The 22,105-nt window shown below is 37.7% G+C and overlaps 2 protein-coding genes and 2 pseudogenes across 2 annotated transcripts; 3 read left to right on the forward strand and 1 right to left on the reverse strand.

Moving 5' to 3' along the window:
* Positions 1–208: 208 nt before the first annotated feature.
* LOC149097119 (adenosine receptor A3-like) lies at positions 209–3,231 on the forward strand. The gene has a single exon (XM_089279926.1). It carries the CDS (start codon positions 323–325, stop codon positions 1,220–1,222), a length of 900 nt encoding a protein of 299 aa, XP_089136052.1. The 5' UTR covers positions 209–322; the 3' UTR covers positions 1,223–3,231.
* A 5,793-nt stretch (positions 3,232–9,024) lies between these two features.
* On the forward strand, positions 9,025–9,976 carry LOC149097120 (melanocortin receptor 4-like; annotated as a pseudogene).
* A 2,544-nt stretch (positions 9,977–12,520) lies between these two features.
* Positions 12,521–13,631, forward strand: LOC110048489 (adenosine receptor A3-like). The gene has a single exon (XM_020754287.2). It carries the CDS (start codon positions 12,572–12,574, stop codon positions 13,469–13,471), a length of 900 nt encoding a protein of 299 aa, XP_020609946.2. The 5' UTR covers positions 12,521–12,571; the 3' UTR covers positions 13,472–13,631.
* Positions 13,632–20,544: 6,913 nt separating this feature from the next.
* Positions 20,545–21,568, reverse strand: LOC149097121 (adenosine receptor A3-like; annotated as a pseudogene).
* Positions 21,569–22,105: the final 537 nt, after the last annotated feature.

The following is a 22,105-nucleotide window of genomic DNA, read 5'->3' on the forward strand; positions in this document are numbered from 1 at the left end:
TTTCATACTCTCCAAGCAAGGGATAGCGCACAACCAGTCATGGTGGAAATTAACTCGAGGCAATGTTGAAAAAGAAATCGAAGCAACTGACATATCTATCACGACGATCACTTTTCAGTGCAAACTGATGACTGCGTAATCCAATCAGAAAACGTCTCCCTTAAATGGTGAACATGATTTATACACACAGATGCGTAAAACAATTATAACCCTCAATTGTGTGTGGTATCTCTGTCCGATAATGAGGTGCAAGCTGACCAAAGTTTTTATCGACTAACAGCGCTCTTCATAGTAACTTCAATTTTCTGAACAATCAAGAACAATGGCGAACATTACGGAAGATGGAAACTTCGCAAGCAAACTGAACCAAGTAGTCCTCGCATCACCACGAGGTACACTTGCATTGTTTTCAGCCTTCAACATTTTTCTATGCATCACTGCATGTCTGGGAAATACTCTGATTCTCGTTTCTCTTCACAAAGTCTCTTCTATTTATCCTCCGACGAAATCTTTCTTTCGATGTTTGGCGGTCACTGATCTTAGTGTTGGCGTAATTGTGCAACCACTGCATGCAACGCTAATTATGTCTCCCTTGATAAAGATGGACGTCAAGGAGGTATTTATGATAGACCTAGCTCGTGATGCCTTCAGCTGGATTTTTTGTGGAGTATCTATCTTGACGTCGACCGCAATTAGTGTGGACAGACTTCTCGCCTTGTTGTTGGGACTGAGATACAGACATGTCGTGACGTTAAGGCGAGTTCGTGCAGCTATAATTTGTTTTTGGTTTGCTGGTGTTTCTCTTGGATCGATCCGCATTTCCAGAAGTGATATCGCCCTCAAAGCCGCCTCTACTCTCCTTCCCCTGGCGCTGGTAATTTCGATGTTTTGCTACACAAGGATTTTCTTCAAACTACGACATCAACAAGTTCAAGTCCGTCAAGGACAAGCGAACGAAGGCCGAGAGATTCCAGTGAACATGGCAAGATACAAGAAGTCAGTTTCTAGCACATTGTGGGTGCAGTTAGCATTAGTTGCCTGTTATGCTCCTTGGAGCATTACCGTTGTGTTATATGTTAACGGAATAGGAAAATATGAGGTATGGCTAGTTACAGAGACTCTAGTATTCTCTAACTCATCTCTAAACCCGATCCTGTATTGTTGGAGGATCAGAGCAGTGAGACAAGCAGTGAAAGACACAATGAGACAGCTGTACTGTTAAATTTGTAAAAAAAATCATCAGGTGTAGAGATCAGCATAAATTGATAAGGCTTGAAATAACGAAAGAAAAGAAGATTTAATGTACACTTATTTAGTACAAACTGCAATAGTCAAACGTATCTTTAATTCCAACCCAGTTTAACATAGTACTAACAATTTAATCAATTAAGTCTACATTTAAAATGCAAATTGTTAAGATAATGATCTGAATATTTAACACAACATCATCATTGTTTCATTTTAAACTCATTTTTCAAAACAATAATAGCAATATTTAGCTTCCAGTGGGGAGGGGAACATTAATCGGCTGGCTCAGGAGACTACCAAAACAACGATTCGCGGGAAATTTATTTTTGCTATTGCCAAAATTGCATCTTCCAAAATTGAAAATTACCTGCCTGCCTGTAAAAATCAGACAAATTCTTAATTTCACGGCACGGGTCGAAAATTTGATTTCGCTCATATTCTTATGGTAGATAGGCTACGGCATGACAAAAACTACTGGATATTTTTTATCGGCAAATATCCTTTTATTTCAAAGAAATATGCAAATTACCAACTTCCGTTAAAATCGTCATTTGACGCACTATTTTATTAAGCAAGTTTGAGAGCCTCGCATGCAAAACCACATCATCCTTCCGTCTTTAAAACACTCAAATATATTTTTGCAATGTTTAAATGTGTACTGGGTTGGTTTTAGAGAATGTTGCGTTGTCTTTTTGGGTGCAAAATAATTAAATTTCGAAGACATGTATTTCATTCATTTAAAAGTACTTCGTGTATATAATTGATTTTCACCATGTTTGAAACCTTCAAATGGATTAAGCTTCTGGTGGTTGAATCGCAGAAGGATGATCTACAGATTCCTGTAAAAATTTCTTTGGGCAAATGATTGTGAGCGACGCGAGAGCGAGAGCTTTTCAAAGTACGTCAAAAATGCAAATATTTGACCATCCGTCGTCAAATTTCGATTTACGGGTTAGACGCATATTTCAGCATGCGCCACATGACGTGACCTATAATAAGTTGAAATAGACACTGAGCGGATAATTTCGAAATGTTCTAACCTTATTTGTTGGAAAAGGCAGGTCCAAAGCCGATTTGACGTGTTCCTAGTCGATCTCTGACCATTCGTCGCACATAAAGCAGAAGTTTGCTTTTGTTTACACAAGGTTAACGTCCGATGTACATCGCCAACTGTCAATCTATTATTAGTCGAATACCATGAATCTGTGACCATCTTTCTGCGCATATGAACATCACTGCATCAAAGTAAAAAACGGCTGAGTCATTTGTAAATAGTTGCTTGCTTTGCACTGCGCCAAAATAATACGTTTGATCGATTGCTGACCATTGCTGATAAGCGTGTCGGCGCAGCACAATCTTACAGCCGTTATTTGTTCGTCACGCAATGCTGTCACGGCATATGCTGCACATTTTGATCTATTTTGTATAGAGCACTCTCAGGATAAATGAAACAATTTAATCATTTTTAATCTGTTTGTTCATATATATAATAATATGTGTATATTTATATAATCGTATTCTATAGTGTACTTGGCCTCGGTCCAAATCGCGTTTGTTGTACGTTTTGATGTTTCAGACAACAACTGATAAAGCTAGTGCCTGTACTCACTAAAATTTAAAAAAAATTGCCATGAAACAAATTATAGATCAATGAAGCAAGAACTAGCTGAAATAAAAAAATAGGAAATCACAACGTGTCTAATTCGTGAGAAAAACATACTAAATTTAATTAGCAATTGCGTGAGTAAATAGCCTGGCCATGCCATTTTATTTGGCGTATTTTGTTTGCCTAGTGGTGAGGCATTGGTATGTTTGTAACAGAAAATAGAGGACTTTTGTCAATACAGTCCAAAATTATTGTCAGTAAAATATTGTAAATAAAACACTTATTGACTGGTTACCTCCGCGGCCACCATTTGGTCGTTCCGAGAAGGGTTTCATTATTGTCTTTACCCCTATTAAACGGCCACCCAAAATTTAAAAGCTTTGTTTTGGAAAGGGCGATGGCAGATAAGAGTCTGAAATTGAAGGTGCATGACGAGTGATAATTCAAATACACGTCTATCATGATTATCTTGAATTGACTCCATGTTCACCAAGAAATTCATAACCCGATAGTGAAAAATTAAATATTCAAGGTACACCAACCTCATTTCAAGCAGCTAGCCCCATTAAGCGGTCACCACCCATTTCCCCGGGGGTAGCCCACTGTATTACATGTAAACCAAAAATAATCGCACAGTGCGAAAAGACCTAGGTATGAGTTCAGCGTTACAGTATTACGCAGGGCATGTAGGTAGCGGTGGTCGAGTAAAAGATAACAACAGGGGCAATGCTAAACTATTCATTGTTCTCATTTCTTAATTTAATCTCTTCCTACTCAACATGATTGTGTGCTCCAGTGGTTCCCAGCCTTACGGAGCCTTATGTATTAGGATAGAAATTGTCCTACCCCTACCCCCTAAAATGGGATGACAGCATTGCGTGACTAACAAGGAACCGCTGCAAGCAAGGATTCAAGTCATCAAACCATGATGATCAAACGTAATATTTTGGTGTAGTGCAAAGCAAGCAACTATCTACAAATGACTGATCATATGTGTCGAAAGAGGGTCACAGATTCATGGTATTCGACCATTAAATAAGTTGACAGTTGGCGATGTACATCGGACGTTATGTAAACAAAAGCAAACTTCTGCTTTATGTGCGACGAGTGGTGAGAGAAACACGTCAAATCGGCTTTGGACCTGCCTTTTACAGCAAATAAGGTTAGAACATCTCGAAATTATCAGCTCTGTGTCTATTTCAACTTAACATTGGTCAAGTCATGTGGCGCATGCTAAAATATACGTCTAACCAGTAAATTGAAATTTGACGACGGATGGTCAAATATTTGCATTTTTCACGTACTTTGAAAAGCTCTCGATCTCGCGTCGCTCTCAATCATTTGCCCAAAGAAATTTTTACAGGAATCTGTAGATCATCCTTCTGCGATTCAACCACCAGAAGCTTAATCCATTTGAAGGTTTCAAACATGGTGAAAATCAATTATATACACGAAGTACTTTTACATGAATGAAATACATGTCTTCGAAATTTAATTATTTTGCACCCAAAAAGACAACGCAACATTCCCTAAAACCAACCCAGTACACATTTAAACATTGCAAAAATATATTTGAGTGTTTTAAAGAGGGAAGAATGATGTGGTTTTGCATGCGAGGCTCTCAAACTTGCTTAATAAAATGGTGCGTCAAATGACGATTTTAACGGAAGTTGGTAATTTGCATATTTCTTTGAAATAAAAGGATATTTTGCCAAAAAAAAAAAAACTGTCCAGTAGTTTTTGTCATGCCCTAGCCTATCTACTATGAAAATATGAGCGAAATCGAATTTTCGACCCTTACCGAGTTATTTTCCATTTTTATGGACAGGGACTCTTAAGTTCCATGTGGTGTTAGAACCTCTAAGAAATTGACGTCTTACAACGTTTTAGCTCGACAGGGCACTCCGATTTTGTAACAGAGCACTTTTGAGTTTTCTTAGCTTTAGCGTTGCGTGGCATTTAAATGGTGGCCCAAGAAGGCTGCTGCGTAGATCTAAAGGTGAGTTATCACTTTAGATTTTGGTTACTGATAAGTTCTTGCACTAGGAAAAGTGTCAAGTTGAACGTGTTAAAGCTCTTGAGTAATAACGTTTCGTTTCAATAGAAAACCTCAGTCAGAGATGTGTTTGTTACTTTACTATTGTCAGGCTTCTTAATAGTTCATTAGAAAATAGTAGGTTATTAATTATACTAAGTGTTCCCAATTAGTAGAGGGGTGTTTTTCTACATCGGCTAGATATAAAGGCACGTTAATAAAGTTTATATATGTATGTATGTACGACTGCCTTGTTGATGCCATTGGCACCAGTGGCGTCTCCTTACAAAGTTCCATAAATTTGCCGGTGTGACACTTCTCTGAATAACGCGCGAATGATAAATTGTACAGACCTAAGTCTTGGCTTCATTGTTTTATGTCAATGATCTGTCATATTCCAGATTCTTGACTGTCACTTTTTTGGCTAAAAAACATTTTGAGCAGTATAAGATACTATATATTCTACAATAAAGACACTAATTAACTGATTTTATTCATAAAAATAAATAAAAATACAAAGTATTTCATGCCAGATCTATCTAAAACATGAACACAGTGTTACGTGACTAATGTATGCTACTTACATCTTGTTATCTCTGCTAATGTATTCCTGTTAGATCACGTGATTACAGGCTCTCGCTCGCGTTTGATCTGTTCAATAAAGAATAAAGAACGTAACACACGGTACTTTGGGAGAACCCTAAGGAAATTCCCTCGATGGATAAAAGCATTTGAATGTCCCGTAATAGGCCTTAGGGCAAAATTATTGGAAAGGGAGTCTTTCCCCTTATTCCACCCGAGACTATTATTAATTGATCATATGAATTTGCATATTACTTTACAATATTTAGTGCATAAATTACCATCAGCCTAAAAAGCGCACTTTTAAATTACGTCTGAAGAAATGACAGCTGTTTCAGATCAAAGCACCCGCAGAGGAAGTAAAAACTAGATAAAAAGGAAGTTAAATTTTTGTCAAATTTTACTCTGAACATTGCAAAAATTGGAAATAAAAATAGCACTTAGGTCTAAAACCCACTGGATTATATTACAAATGTTTAGTTCCAGCCATTGGACTGAAATGATATTTCTAATTACGGAATTTAACATAATTGCGACCTGGTCTGATGGCTGTTAGCGATTTCTAGTCAAGTCGATGTCTCTTTGCCTGCTACGGCGGGTGATTTGCCTTTTTAACCAGATAAATGTAAGAGTGGATGAAAGGTAATAGAAATAATCCTCCACATAGGTCTTATTCCCAAGGTAAGTTATAGTTAGATCACTCTTTGCGTCGGAAATTCCAAGAAAGTCTCCAGCAAGAAATTGCAAGAAATTCGATCTCGCGGCTTTAATTTGCCTTTGCTCGCGCATCAAAGCCTGTTGCAGGTTATCTGAATAAGGTCTATCCAAAATGGGAGATCAACCGTCTCACCCTACATCTTTTCCTGAATTAACTCACTGCTGGCTGTCTTCTACTACTTTGTTGTTCTTCTACTCTGTTTAAAAGCAGTTTAGCTCTTAAACAGAGCTTAACTGCTATGCCGTTATAACGTTTCTTTGGATTTGAACTATGAAGACAATTTTGAGCAGTACAAGAGGGTCTCAATTCCAATGGGGTTAACCGTTAGCTGTAGAAGTAGAAGTTAACATGAAGGTGATATCCTCCCTCCACCATCGGATCGATCCAAGAGAAGCACCAATTACCCAAAAACAAATTATAAATACACGAACTCGCTTCAAAGTTACGACATGTCTGTATCTCAGTCCTAACAACAGGGCGAGGAGTCTGTCCACACTAATTGAGGCCGACGTCAAGAAGGATACTCCACACAAAATCCAACTTAAAACGTTAACAACGCTCTCGCTCACCTCTTTTATACGAGACAGGAGGAATGTTGCATAGAATGGTTGTACAAGAAGACCAACGCAGAGATCAGTGACTGCCAGACATCGCAAGAAAAGTTTCGTCGGAGGATGAATAGAAGTGACTTTATGAAGAGCAATCAGGATCAGAGCATTGCCCAGAGATGCGGTGATGGATAGGAAGATGTTCAAAGCTGAAAATGACAGCGCTGCTGGTGGTGTACTGAATACCTTGTGAAAAACTGTGAAGTTTTCGTCTCTAGTAATGTTCGGCATTGTTGTTGGGTGATCAGAAAACTGAATTCGTTGTAAAGTGGTAGTCGACAAAAAACCTTAGTCAGCTGGTAGCTTAACGTCTGGCTGATGTGACAGTTTCATATCGCTGATAATTAACACATCCCATTGTCCCTATATGTAGCTGTTTTAAGTGACTGTTTATGAATTTTTACATTTTCAAGGCTCCGACCAATGCATATGCACACTTAACTTTAGCTAGGTTTTACTTTCTCTGCAGGTGCTTTGATCTGTTGCGCATTGGCCCGTTTGCCTAGTTTCTTTTTTAACACTAATTAGTCTCGTTTATCTTTAGTATACTCATAACTTTAAAATAGGGAAAAAGATAATTGTGAGATGTTGGATTATGAAAGAATTGAAATTGTGAAGAACGAAAGCCAGATAGAATCAATAACACAGACGGTGAAGTGGGTTCAGTGGGTTAATTAACGAGCGTATGTTCGATTAAAGCCTCAAGTAGCGGCTGAAAATAATTTATCGCTTTGCCAAATTTGCCAGCTTTTCTATAACATAATCTCAAAGCTTAATTATTCAAGGCTTTTATTGCTGCGTATATATAATGAATAAGCGGGTCGAAGTTTTTTCCTCATTCGGTTGGTAGGAATTACTGTTTACATAGCTATGGATATTGCTTTACAAATATTTAATAAACTAGCTTATTGGCACCAGCATGAATAGGACATTCCTTGTCTAAAGAAATGACATCTTTTTCGGCTCAAAGCACCTGCAGAGGAAGTTATCTCTTAGTAAAATATATATATATATATATAAAATCACGTATTTTAACTGAAAAGCTCGAGAGTTGCAAAGTAATATGAACTGTACCAGAAGTTTGCATGGCCTAAACCTCCGTATATTTTGGAACAAATCTTTAATTCTACCCTCTGGAGTGAAATGAATTTTTTCATCAAATATTTTTTTTTCCTTCAATTAGCATGTATTTTTAACGCGACGTGTTCTTGTTGTTAGTTCTTTCTAGTAAAAGTTACGCCGATGTTCTTGTGTTTTTTGTGTTGTTAACTGTGATACGCTAGCTTTCTATCTAACTTATTTTTTCATTTCACTGTAGCAGTCATTCATCATTTGGTCTTCCCCTTTGCTTCCTTCTTCTTTCAAACCTTATAATGATTAATTTGCACAATTGTTTGAACAACGCTCTTCTGTAAATTTTATTTCCTTCTATGGGGAACAATAACATCATATCACGCAGTCGTAAATGTCTTTTGATAGCAAACTACATGTGTAGCGACTAGAAGTTTCTTTGCTTTTGGGTGTCACAAATTTCCGTGACCCCCTGGAAATTATGCAACCCACTCTGTAGTACTAAGCGTTCTTCATTATGCGTAGTTTTGTGTTTTCATTTTCGCCAGTGCTTGTTAGCACTGAAAGTTCGATCTGCTGGTTTCTACCGCGTTTTCCCTAGCTGCTTCACTGTTGTGAGCCCTGAAGTACAAATTCTAGAATTCGAGTCGTTTGAACATGATCAGCCCCCAGTTGGCTTGATAGCTCAGTTGGTAGAGCACTGCACCGGTATCGCAGAGGTCATGGGTTCGAATCCCGTTCAGGCCTAAATTGTTTTCAGGCTTTAATTTCACAAGTGCTTGAGTTGTGTATATGACTCGGCGATGGTCAGTCATGTCTTCAATTCTATTTCTATTCATCAGTGGATGCAAAGGTCTCCTTTATTTTTTCAGCATACTCAATATTTCTTCAGCTTACTAGTTATACGCAGAAATGAAGGATTTTAATGGCAGAGTTGGAAAAAAAATTATTTTCATTGCTAAATTGACAAACTATTTTCAGTTGTGATATTTATTCATAAAATATAACTAACCATGCGCCCGTTCGTTTCTTTCAACTGGGTCTACTGCAGTTTTTATTCGTTCTCACTTGCATTTTATTCTTTTTACACATTATTTCGTACTCTCCAAGCAAGGGAAAATAGCGCACAACCAGATATGGTGGAAATTAACTGAACCAAGTAGTCGTCGCATCACCACGAGCTACACTTGCATTAATTTCAGCCTTCAATATTTTTCTATCCATCACTGCCTGTGTGAGAAATATTCTGATTCTCGTTTCTGTTCACAAAGTCTCTTCTATTTATTCTTCGACGAAATCCTCTTTCGATGTCTGGCAGTCACTAATCTTAGTGTAATTGTGCAACCACTGTATGCAACGCTAATTATGTCTCCCTTGATAAAGATGGACGTCAAGGAGGTAGTTATGATAAGCCGATTTCCTGATGCCTTAGGGTGGCGTTTATGTGGAGTCTCCATCTTGACGTTGACCGCAATTAGTGTGGACAGACTTCTCGCCCTGTTGTTGGGACTGAGATACAGACATGTCGTGACATTAAGGCGAGTTCGTGTAGTTATAATTTGTTCTTGGTTTATTGGTGCATGTCTTGAATATCAATACGCATTTCCAGAAGTGATATCGCCCACAAAGCCGCCTCTACTCTCCTTCCCCTTTCGCTGGTAATTTCGATTTTTTGCTACACAAGGATTTTCTTCAAACTACGACATCAATAACAAGTCCGTCAAGGACAAGGGAACGAAGGAGAGATTCCAGTGAACAAGGCAAGATACAAGAAGTCAGTTTCTATGATATTGTGGGTGCAGTTAGCATTAGTTGCCCGCTATGCTCCTTGGAGCATTGCCGTTGTGTTATATGTTAACGGAATACAAAAGGGTGAGGCATGGTTAGTTACTGAGACTCTAGTCTTCTTTAACTCATTTCTAAACCCGATCCTGTGTTGTTGGAGGATCAGAGCAGTGAGAAAAGCAGTGTAAGACACAATAAGAGAGCTGTATAGTACTGTTAAATTTGTAAAAAAACCATATTGAGCTGTAGAGATCAGCATAAGTTGAAGAGGCTAGAAATAACGAAAGAAAAGAGGATTTAATGTACACTTATTTAGTACAAACTGCAATACTCAAACGTATCCTCAATTGCAACCAAATTTAATATAGTACTAACAATTTAATCAATTAAGTCTACATTTAAAATGCAAATTGTTAAGATAGTGATTTGAATATTTAACACAACATCATCATTGTTTCATTTTAAACTCATTTTTCAAAACAATAAAAGCAATATTTAGCTTCCAGTGGGGAGGAGAACATTAATCGGCTGGCTCAGGAGACTACCAAGACTACGAGTCGCGGGGAAATTTCTTTTCGCTATTGCCGGATATCATGTGACGTAATCATATTCCAAAATTGAAAATTACCTATCCCTCTAAGAGTTTAGTCCTATCAGATGTAAGACCCTCTAAGAACTTGACGTTTTATAACGTTTTAGCTCGACAGGGCACTCCGGTTTTGTAACAGGGCATTTTTGAATTTTCTTAGCTTTAGCGTTGCGTGGCATTGAAATGGTGACCCGAGAAGGCTGCTGCGTTCTCCAAAGATGAGTTATCGCTTTAGATTTTGCTTACTGATCAGTTCTTGCAGTAGAAAAAGTGTTAATTTGAACGTGCCGAACCTCTTGAGTAATAACGTTTCGCTTCAATAGAAAACCTCAGTCAGAGATGTTTTTGTTACTTTATGACTGCATTGTTGATGCCCATTGGCACCAATGGCGTCTCCTTACAAATTACCAACTTCACTTGTCTTTTCACGTTTAATCTCCGTTTACCCGAATGAGTTCGTCCTTATACCTTTAGCTCCCTGACATAGTTTAAATCAAGGCTGTAAACATTTCATAAAATGTTTTCATGTAAGTTTTGTCAGTAAAATAACACTTTTACCGTTTCGACGTGCATTTCCGTAGCTGTAGATCATTCATCAAAAAGTCGCTCATGCGTTCAGAGTTTTGACAGCTTTAAAGCCAATGAGAATTGAACTTGATGTTGCAAACTTGTGACTTGCTCGTCTTTGTGCCTCGCTTCCAAAAGAAAAAAAATATTTTACGAACTTTGGCTAAGAGTGTTGAGAAAATTAAAGTTACAAATATATGTTATTGGCCGGCTGGGAGGTTCGTATAGGGAAAAACTGTGACCGAGGTCTTGCAAATGCTGCCCGAGGCCGCAGGCCGAGAGAAGCATTTTCAAGCCCGAGGTCACAGTTTTTCACTATACGGACAGACCATAAGCCGGCCAATAACATGTTTATCTTTTTTCCTGCGGTAATTTGGCTTACAAGAGGGTTTGTTTACGCAGCTTTGTCATTGAATCGGCTTACGCGCCGTCTACAAACCATTCATAAAAAATCTAACGACCGAACGAGCGAGTAACTCAGATAATAGACAAAGAAAGATGTATTAAAGAACAGATTTATTTCGGACTTCTTTATGTTAGTTGCATTTTGTTCACCAGCTCAGTTCCCCAAAATTGTTTTTCCGGTGTGAAATTCCTTGCAAAGTTTGAAATTATACTACAAAAACAATTTCTGTCAGTCGTTGCGAATCACTCAAAATCACAGTTTTCGACCGTAAATTGAGTAGCAAATAGAGAGGAAATTCGTTAAGTGTATTCCACAGAAATTCTCTCAAATACAGCAACGATCAGAGAGGTAAACTCGACTGAAATTGACTCATTTTTTACTTAAAATATTAATTGTACAGAGAGAGACACAGCAGGATTACGCGCCATTACAGAGGCGAGCTACAAACAGCCAAACAAACCCTCACAACTTCAAAAGTCTCATTTGAATTTATTTACAGTGGCTTTCTTTGTCATTAAAAGGTGAATGGAGATAAACTTGCGTTGATTAATCGTCTATGCAAGTGTAAAAAGGGCGAAAGATTGACGATTATCGCTATTTCGTTCACGAAAATAGATCATCACGACGGATTCCGCCCGCTGTGGCGGTCCGGATGAGAAAATTCCGCCCGCTCCAGGAACCAATCAGATTGTAGGATTTGTTGAATTCCGCCTCCTGACGAGCTCAGAAAAAGATAAAACTAAAATATTTAATCAAGCGTGGCTCCAATTTTTAACCCTGTCTAACGAAAAGATGTCAGATAGAAGCTTGTAGTTATGATTGCCTTATTATTGAAATTGAAATCGGTCCTAATTTCTCGAAACAATTACGGATTAATTGTGCTTGTAAACAGATCGGACTTTTTCTAATTTAACTAATTTTTAAATTACTGAAAAGTCCGATCTGTTTATGCGTACGATTAATATAACAAATTGACGTCCTTTTTTCATGTATCTGTCCTGTCATTGATTATGAATGTCGTCATAACATTGTCAAAGAAACTGCTGATCCACGAGGCGACAGCAAATTAACGCGAAGCAATGTTGAAAAAGAAATCGCAGCAACTGACATATCTATCACGACGATCACTTTTCAGTGCAAACTGATGACTGCATAATCCAATCAGAGATCGTCTCCCTTAAATGGTGAACATTATTTATACACACAAATGCGTAAAACAATTATAACCCTCAATTGTGTGTGGTATCAGCGGCATATAAAATTCTCTGTCCGATAATAAGGTGCAAGCTGACTAAAGTTTTTATCGACTAACAGCGCTCTTCATAGTAACTTCAATTTTCTGAACAATCAAGAACAATGGCGAACATTACAGAAGATGGAAACTTCGCAAGCAAACTGAACCAAGTAGTCCTCGTATCACCACGAGCTACACTTGCATTAATTTCAGCCTTCAATATTTTTCCATGCATCACTGCATGTCTGGGAAATACTCTGATTCTCGTTTCTCTTCACAAAGTCTCTTCTATTTATCCTCCGACGAAATCCTCCTTTCGATGTCTGGCGGTCACTGATCTCAGTGTTGGCCTAATTGTGCAACCACTGTATGCAACGTTAATTATGTCTCCCTTGATAAAGATGGACGTCAAGGAGGTAGTTATGATAAGCCGAGTGCGTGATGCCTTAAGCTGGATTTTTTGTGGAGTATCTGTCTTGATGTCGACCGCAATTAGTGTGGACAGACTTCTCGCCCTGTTGTTGGGACTGAGATACAGACATGTCGTGACATTAAGGCGAGTTCGTGCAGCTACAATTTGTTTTTGGTTTACTAGTGTTTTTCTTGGATTGATCCGAATTTCCAGAAGTGATATCGCCCTCAAAGTCGCCTCTACTCTCCTTCCCCTTTCGCTGGTAATTTCGATTTTTTGCTACACAAGGATTTTCTTTAAACTACGACATCAACAAGTTCAAGTCCTTCAAGGACAAGCGAACGAAGGCCGAGAGATTCCAGTGAACATGGCAAGGTACAAGAAGTCAGTTTCCAGCATATTTTGGGTGCAGTTAGCATTAGTTGCCTGCTATGCTCCTTGGAGCATTGCTGTTGTGTTATATGTTAACGGAATAGAAAAGGGTGATTCATGGTTAGTTACAGAGACTCTAGTATTCTTTAACTCATCTCTAAACCCGATCCTGTATTGTTGGAAGATCAGAGCAGTGAGACAAGCAGTGAAAGACACAATAAGACAGCTGTACTGTTAAATTTGTAAAAAAAATCATAAATTGTAGAGATCAGCATAAGTTGATAAGGCTAGAAATAACGAAAGAAAAGAGGATTTAACATACATTAATTTATTACAAACTGCAATACTCAAACGTATCTTCAATTCCAACCAAATTTGACATGATACTAACAATTTAATCAATTAAGTCTACATTTAAAATGCAAATTGTTAAGATAATGATTTGAATATTTAACACAACATCATCATTGTTTCATTTTAAACTCATTTTTCAAAACAATAAAAGCAATATTTAGCTTCCAGCGGGAGGGGAACATTAATCGGCTGGCTCAGGAGACTACCAAAACAACGACTCGCGGGGGATTTCTTTTTGCTAGGCCGGATATCATGTGACGTAATCATATTCCAAAATTGAAAATTACCTATACTTCTAAGGTTTAAGTCCCATCAGGTGTAAGAGACTCTAAGAACGTGACGTTTTACAACGTTTTAGCTCGACAGGACACTCCGGTTTTGTAACAGAGCATTTTTGAATTTTCTTAGCTTTAGCGTTGCGTGGCATTAAAATGGTGGCCCGAGAAGGCTGCTGCGTAGTTCTGAAGATGAGTCATCGCTTTAGATTTTGCTCACTGATCAGTTCTTACACTAGAAAAAATGTTAATTTGAACGTATTGAATCTCTTGAGTAATAACGTTTCGTTTCAATAGAAAACCCCAGTCAGAGATGTTTTTGTTACTTTACTATTGCCAGGCTTTTTAATAGTTCATTAGAAAATAGTAGATAAATGATTAATTATACTAAGTGTCCTCAATTAGTAGAGGGGTTTTTTCCCCATCGGCTAGATATGAAGACACGTTGATAAAGTTTGTATATGTATGTATGTATGTATGTATGTATGTACGACTGCCTTGTTGATGCCATTGGCACAAGTGGCGTCTCCTTACAAAGTTCCATAAATTTGCCGGTGTGACACTTCTCTGAGTAACGCGCGAATGATAAACTGCACAGACCTAAGTCTCTTCTTCATTGTTTTATGTCAATGATCTATCATATTCCAGATTCTTGACTGTCACTTTTTTGACTAAAAAACATTTCGACGGCTAACCGTTAAAATTTTCCAATTTTTACTCCTAAAGATTAAAGTTTTGACCTGTTTAACAGGTAACGGTTAATCCCATTGATACCCTCTTGTATTGCTCAAAATTACCTTCATTGTTCAAATCCAAAGAAACGTTATAATGGCATTGCAGTTTAGCCCAGGTTAATGAAGTAGAAGAACAACAAAGAAGTAGAAGAACGGCCAAACGGTAACCCAGGTTTGTTTAATCTGGGGCAGAATAAGAAGGAACCTGGCAAATTTTACTCAGCTGAGGGAAACTTTTAGTCCAAAGACTATCGCTATTCTTGGCATGGCTTAAACTTTCTTTGAGCACTATAAGATACTATATATTCTACAATAAAGACAGTAATCAACTGATTTTATTTATAAAAATAAGTAAAAACACAAAGTATTTCATGCCAGATCTATCTAAAACATGAACACAGTGTTACGTGACTAATGTATGCTAGTTACATCTTGTTATCTCTGCTAATGTATTCCTGTTAGATCACGTGATTATAGGCTCTCGCTCGCGTTTGATCTGTTCAATAAAGAATAAAGAACGTAACACACAGTACTTTGGGAGAACCCTAAGAAAATACTTCGATGGATAAAAACATTTAAATGTCTGTCCTAAACAAGTAGGACCACAATCCTAAGTTTTCACTTGGAATCCTCACCAGCGTCAAGTTTGGGGAATTAAACACTAGAGGCAATGAATTTGTTTCGCAGTCAAAATTCCAAGCAAATTATATTTCAAATCTGTCTACTGCGGTTACACTTAAGGTTACCGTATACCCTTCTCGCCCTGTTGTTGGGACTGAGATACAAACGTGTCGTAACACTAAGGCGCGTTCGTCTTGTCATCATTTGTTTTCGGTTTATTGGTCAGCTTCTCTTGGATCCGCAATTATCATGTCCACCGGTATTGCCCACAAAGCAACCTCTACTCTAGTTCCGTTCTTTCTGATAATTTCTGTCTTCTATTACCCAACGATTCTCTTCAAATTACGACATCAACAAGCCCAAGTACAAAACCATGTCACTCAAGGGCCATCGAACGACGGAGAAATCCCACTGAACATAACAAGAAATAGAAAGTCAGTTTCTAGCATTTCATGGGTGCAGTTGGCATTAGTTGCCTGCTATACTCCTTGGGGATCGACCTTGTGCTATATGTAAATGGATGGAAAAAGAAGTTTCTTCGCTACTTACAGAAACTCTAGTTTTAATAAACTCGTCTCTAAACCCGATCCTGTATTGTTGGAAGATCAAAGCAGTGAGACAAGCAGTGAAAGACAATCAAACAGCTGTACTGTCCTTTAAATAATTAGCTGTATACATGTAGATCAACATACGTTTTGAGCAATCTAACAGTCTTGAAATAACGAAAGAAAGAGCATTTAAAATAGCAAATCTATCAGTCTTTGCAATACTCAAAATTATCTTTAAATCCAACGGAACTTTAACATATACTTAAGTGCACAATCACGAAATATGGCGCATTACTGTAGAAACCAAAAAGAAACCGGGTTTCTTTAGTTTGTAGCAGATTCAGGATGAAACAAAATTTTTTGCGATTGTACCCCTAGCGAAAATACACTCATGCAAAACCTTTTTAACTTAAGTAACCCCAGCAGCAAAAATTTTTGTATACTACGGAATTTCTCGAGAAGAGGTAGTTTTGGACAAAAGAGCCAACCTGGTTCGTCGGCTTAATTCAATTAAAGTGAGACAAAAAACTGAAACTTGAAAAGTAAACATTGCGTTACCGCATCGTGAGAAGTGAAAAGAGCTCACTAACCGGTAAGAAAAGCTTTTGCAAGGAGGCTGGGACAATTTTTACCCTCTGGAAAGATGAATTATTTGCCTTAGAAAATGTATAAAAGAAATCAGTTTAAGTAGTTGGTCGTCTCATCGCAAGAAAAACTCACCCGGCTACAGTGCATGTAATTTGCATATCGATGGAAAAAAATATTCATCGTTTCTACTGTTTAAAATACCAAATGAAGGTAGATTTTCCCGAAACAACGGCTGAACCGCGGATAATCTAATTTAAAATTCCATAATTTGACCTGTAGTGATGATTATTTTATTTCCAAGCGTTTACTGTTCATGTTTTTTGGTTACAGTGGGACCGCCGTTATTTTTATTTGCCGTCAAATTGGCGAATATTTGGCAAATTCGTGGAGCTCTGTACGGCGCACAGTGAGGAGTGTTCACAGATTTTATTCCATGTGTTTTTACATTGATGTGAGTACTTTTGAGTTATCATAGATCCGTTTCTAGAGCAGGTCCCACATTTGAGAAAATAGCTTTTAACTTTAGGTAAGTCACGCTTCGCACATTTTGGAGTTTGGTAGGAGATATTTTAGAAAATTCATAATTCCGGCAAACTTTGACAGAATAAAATTGATAAACCGTTAAAATATTGAAGACCGATGAAACTTTTTCATGTAAAACATTCAGCTTGTTAGAATAACAAGCTGACAAGTGTTTTGGCAGCGTTCAACGTTTATAGCAAAATTTCAGAGCCTGCGGAGGTAATTTAGCCAGTTTCGAGGTCACTTTAAATAAATAAATAAATATACATTTATATAGCGCCATTTTCCACTAATTGTCCATGGCGCTTTACAATACTTTAAAATTAAAATCCTAATTCTTTAAAAACCTAAAATCCTAAATCCTAAAAGTTAAAATCCTAAGAATTAAATACGCTATATAATACAATTAGGCTACAAATAAAAAGTAAAAACTACAAATCAAATGCACGCTTAAAAAGATAAGTCTTAAGATTAGCCTTAAAAACTGCCTCTGATGATGAAAGTCTGATCTGGAGGGGTAGTTTATTCCAGAGCCTTGGTGCCGCCACGGAAAAAGCCCTTTCACCATACGTTTTAAGATTTGCTCTAGGCTCATCAAGCAACCTGTTGTTTGAAGATCTTAGTGTCCGACCAGAAATGTTAAATCGCAGTAGGTCTCTAATGTAATCAGGGGCCAGTCCATTCAGAGCTTTGTAAGTTAACAACAATATTTTGAAAATAATCCTAAAATGAACTGGCAACCAATGTAAGCTCCTTAGTATTGGTGTGATGTGTTCCTGCCTTCTAGTCAAGGTAACAAGGCGAGCTGCTGAGTTCTGTACAAGCTGAAGTCTATTAATCAGATACTTTGGGAGACCGTACAGTAGGGCGTTACAATAGTCCAAACGCGATGTTATGTAAGCGTGAACAATGGTCTCAGTAGTACTCTGGGATAGGTATCGCCTAATTTTAGCTATACTACGAATGCGGAAAAATGCGCTCTTGCAGGTTATTTTAACGTGTTCTTTGAAATCCAAACATTGATCGAATGCAACTCCTAAATTCCTGGCCTGTTTACTAGACTTGATTACTTCATCACCAACTCGTATATAGTCGAGGGGTGGTCGTGGACGATATTTAGAACTAATAACCAAAAGTTCAGTCTTATCCCGATTTAACTTAAGTTTGTTACGCAGCATCCAGTCCCCAATGTCCTTAACACATAATTCTACTGCCATCTTTGAGCTTGATAGATGATTAGGGCAATTGGACGTAAACGACAAGTACAACTGTATGTCATCTGCATAGAGATGAAACGGTATGCTATGCTTTCTGGCTATGTCACCCAGCGGACTTGCATAAAGGGAATACAACAAGGGTCCCAGTACAGAACCCTGTGGTACCCCGTAGGGTAAATTCTTCTTTGACGATTCAATTCCATTGACAGAAACAAACTGTTCGCGTGAGTGAAGATACGAATGAAACCAATTAAGAGCAGTGTTCCTAATACCAAAGCGATTCTGTAGTCTAGATAACAAAATCGAATGATCGACAGTATCAAACGCAGCCGATAAATCGAGCAATAGTAATATAACCGATCTGTTATTGTCAATAGCCTTCAAAATATCATTTTGAACTTTCACAAGCGCAGTCTCTGTACTGTGATGAGATTTATATGCCGACTGAAATTCTTCTAATAAGCCTTCATTATCATTAAGGTGGTCCATTAATTGTGCTGCAACTGCTTTCTCCGTAACTTTGGATAGAAAATATAAATTCGAGACAGGACGAAAGTTCGAAAATAGTTCATGATCAGCTCCACTCTTTTTCAACAACGGCTTCAACATGGCAACCTTAAATCTATCAGGTACTTGGCCACTTGTAAGAGACAAGTTAACTATACGAGTGATTATTGGAAGCAGATAATGACGGCACCCTTTGAACACTGAGGATGGAATTGGATCAAGTGTACAGGACTTTGAACACAGGTGATTCACAAAACCAGATACGACCTCCTCAGTGACCAGTTAACAATGAAAAAAAATCGAATTGATTCGAATAAATGCGATATTTGTAAATTGAATATAATAGTTTACTTTCACTGAAAAATGAAGCCAGTCGGGGAAGGTCCGAAATTTGCCTTATCCGTTCTTACGCGGGCATCCTCCTAATTATTAGTTTCATTTACTTCCCAACATGAAGCATACTCCTATGTAATGTTCTCCGCAAAACGGACCAATGCAAAGAAGTAATCATTTATTCCAATATCAGCTCCACTGGTAACGAACAATAGCAACGAGGTCAATTAACGTCACTGATGAATAACCTTTTTAAAACACCAAAATTAGGCACAGGGTAATTGAAAACTCCAAAAATCTTACCCGTGCACGGAATCTACAATTTCTTTTATTTTGCTTCTCAGCGTACTCATTCGGGAAGGAAAAATATTCCAGGAATCGCTCTTTCTATCGAGTGTTTGATAAGACAAAAATTCGCGCTTTAACTTACAAAAGATAAAACCGCTTAGTTTTCTCGAAAGACAAAATAAAATGGAATCAAAACACCGCCACTGCAACCCGTACTGCGGATACAGTCGCCGCGTGCAAGGCCCGAGTGACTGCATCTTGGATGGCGCATCTTTCGCTAAATGTTTGACGTTTTCCGTTCTGAATCTGCTACAAACTAAAAATCCCGGTTCCTTTTAGGTTTTTACAGTAATGCTCCATACTTCGTGATTGTGCACTTAAGTATATGTTAAAGTTCCGTTGGATTTAAAGATAATTTTGAGTATTGCAATGAGTGATCTGCTTATCGATCTTACTGCTTTGATCTTCCGGCAATACAGGATCGGGTTTAGAGACGAGTTTATTAAAACTAGAGTTTCTGGAAGTAACGAAGACACTTACTTTTCTTATTTTGAAAAATGAGTTTAAAATGAAACAATGATGATGTTGTGTTAAATATTCAAATCATTATCTTAACAATATTTGCGTTATAAACCTAGCGTTAATTGATTAAAAATTGTTAGTACTATGTTACTTAAATGTATTTTAAATCTTCTTTACTTTCATTCTTTCTAGTCTTAACAGCTTATGTTGATCTCTACAGTTTATTATTTTGTTTTACAAATTTAACAGTACAGCAGTCTTATTGTGTCTTTCACTGCTTGTCTCACTGCTCTGATCTACCAACAATACAGGATCGGGTTTAGAAATGAGTTTAAGTAGATCAGGGTCTCTGAAACTAGCCATGCCTCGTCACTTCCTATTCCGTTAACATATAACACAACGGCAATGCCCCAAAGAGGATAGCACGCAACTAATGCTAACCACACCCACAATATGCTAGAAACTGACTTGCAAAGCCATACGTAGCAAGCCGAATGAGAACTGTACAGCTCGTAGAAAACATGGGGTAACATTCGCAATAAACTGAATAACCATCCGCGTTAAGGTCTCTAGGCCTCTTGTTGTTTTGAAAAATGAGTTTAAAATGAAACAATGATGATGTCATGTTAACTATTCAAATCATTATCTTAACAATATTTGCATTATAAAGGTAGCGTTAATTGATTAAAAATTGTTAGTACTATGTTAAATTTGGTAGGAATTGAAGATTAGTTTGAGTATTGCAGTTTTTAATAAATAAATGTATTTTAAATCCATTTTCTTTTGTTCTTTCTAGCTTTAACAACTTATGTTGATCTCTACAGCTTATTTTTTTTTACAAATTTAACAGTACAGCTGTCTTATTGTGTCTTTCACCGCTTGTCTCACTGCTCTGATCTTCCAACAATACAGTATCGGGTTTAGAGATGAGTTAAAGAATACTGGAGTCTCTGTAACTAGCCATGAATCACCCTTTTCCATTCCGTTAACATATAACACAACGGTAATGCTCCAAGGAGCATAGCAGGCAACTAATGCTAACTGCACCCACAATATGCTAGAAACTGACTTCTTGTATCTTGCCATGTTCACTGGAATCTCTCCTTCATTCGCTTGTCCTCGAGGGACTTGAGCTTGTTGATGTCGAATTTCAAAAAAAAATCCTTGTGTAGAAAAAAATCGAAATTACCAGCGAAAGGGGAAGGAGATCAGAGGCGGCTTTGAGGGCGATATCACTTCTGGGAATGCGGATCGATCCAAGAGAAACACTAAAAATCAAAAACAAATTATAGCTACACGAACTCGCCTCAATGTTAATTACGACATGTCTGTATCTCAGTCCCGACAACAGGGCAAGAAGTCTGTCAACATTAATAGCGGCCGACGTCAAGATAGATACTCCACAAAAAATCCAGCCGAGGGCAACACGAACTCGGCTTGTCATAATTATCTCCTTGACGTCCATCTTTATCAAGGGAGACATAATTAGCGTTGCATAGAGTGGTTGCACAAAAACGCCAACTCCAAGATCAGTGACCGCCAGACATCGAAAGGAAAGTTTGGTCGGAGGATGAATGGAAGAGACTTTATGGAGAGCAATAAGAATCAGAACATTGCCAAGAGATGCGGTGATGGATAGGAAAATGTTCAAAGCTGAGAACAATTTAATAATACCCGCTGGTGATGCGTTAAGTACTTGGTCCAGTTTGCTTGTGAAGTTTCCAGTAATGTTCACCATTGATCTTAGCTCGGGTGGAGATAATTGAAGTTCCTATTGAGAGCGTTTAACTTAGTTGTTAGAAAATCTTGGTCAGCTTGAGAGTTTTGAGAGTTTCATACGTCTCTGATTTAACATGCAGTTGTCTTTTATAACCGTTTTACGCGACTATTTTCATGTATTATGTATGTATTTTTAAGGGCCCTACGCACTGACTATAATCACATAAATTTTCATAATGCTTTATAAATTTTCAGTGAAAGAATTACCACCAGTCTAAATAAAACATTTCCTCGTGTGAAGATATGAAATCTTTTTCAGATGAAAGCACCTGTAGAGCTAGTATGGACTCGATAAAAGTTGATTTCTCGGGACATTTTACTCTGAACAGTTCGGCAATTGCAAATATAAATTATATACTCGGATTGCCTGAAACTGGTGATTATGTAACATTATACATATCTTTATTTTTAAGTATCGGTCAGGACTAAAATGAAATTTTTTATTCATTACGGAATATAAGATAGTTAGCTTGGTCTACTTGTTGACGTTCTCTGGCGCGATGTTCTTGTATTTGTTGGTTAATTTGATACGCATGAGTTATTTCTTTATTTCTTGACAACAGCCTTTCATCTTTCGGTCTTTC

Source organism: Orbicella faveolata, unplaced genomic scaffold, assembly GCF_042242905.1.
Source record: "Orbicella faveolata isolate gen_17 unplaced genomic scaffold, um_ofav_v1 contig_47, whole genome shotgun sequence".
Classification (NCBI taxonomy): domain Eukaryota; kingdom Metazoa; phylum Cnidaria; class Anthozoa; order Scleractinia; family Merulinidae; genus Orbicella; species Orbicella faveolata.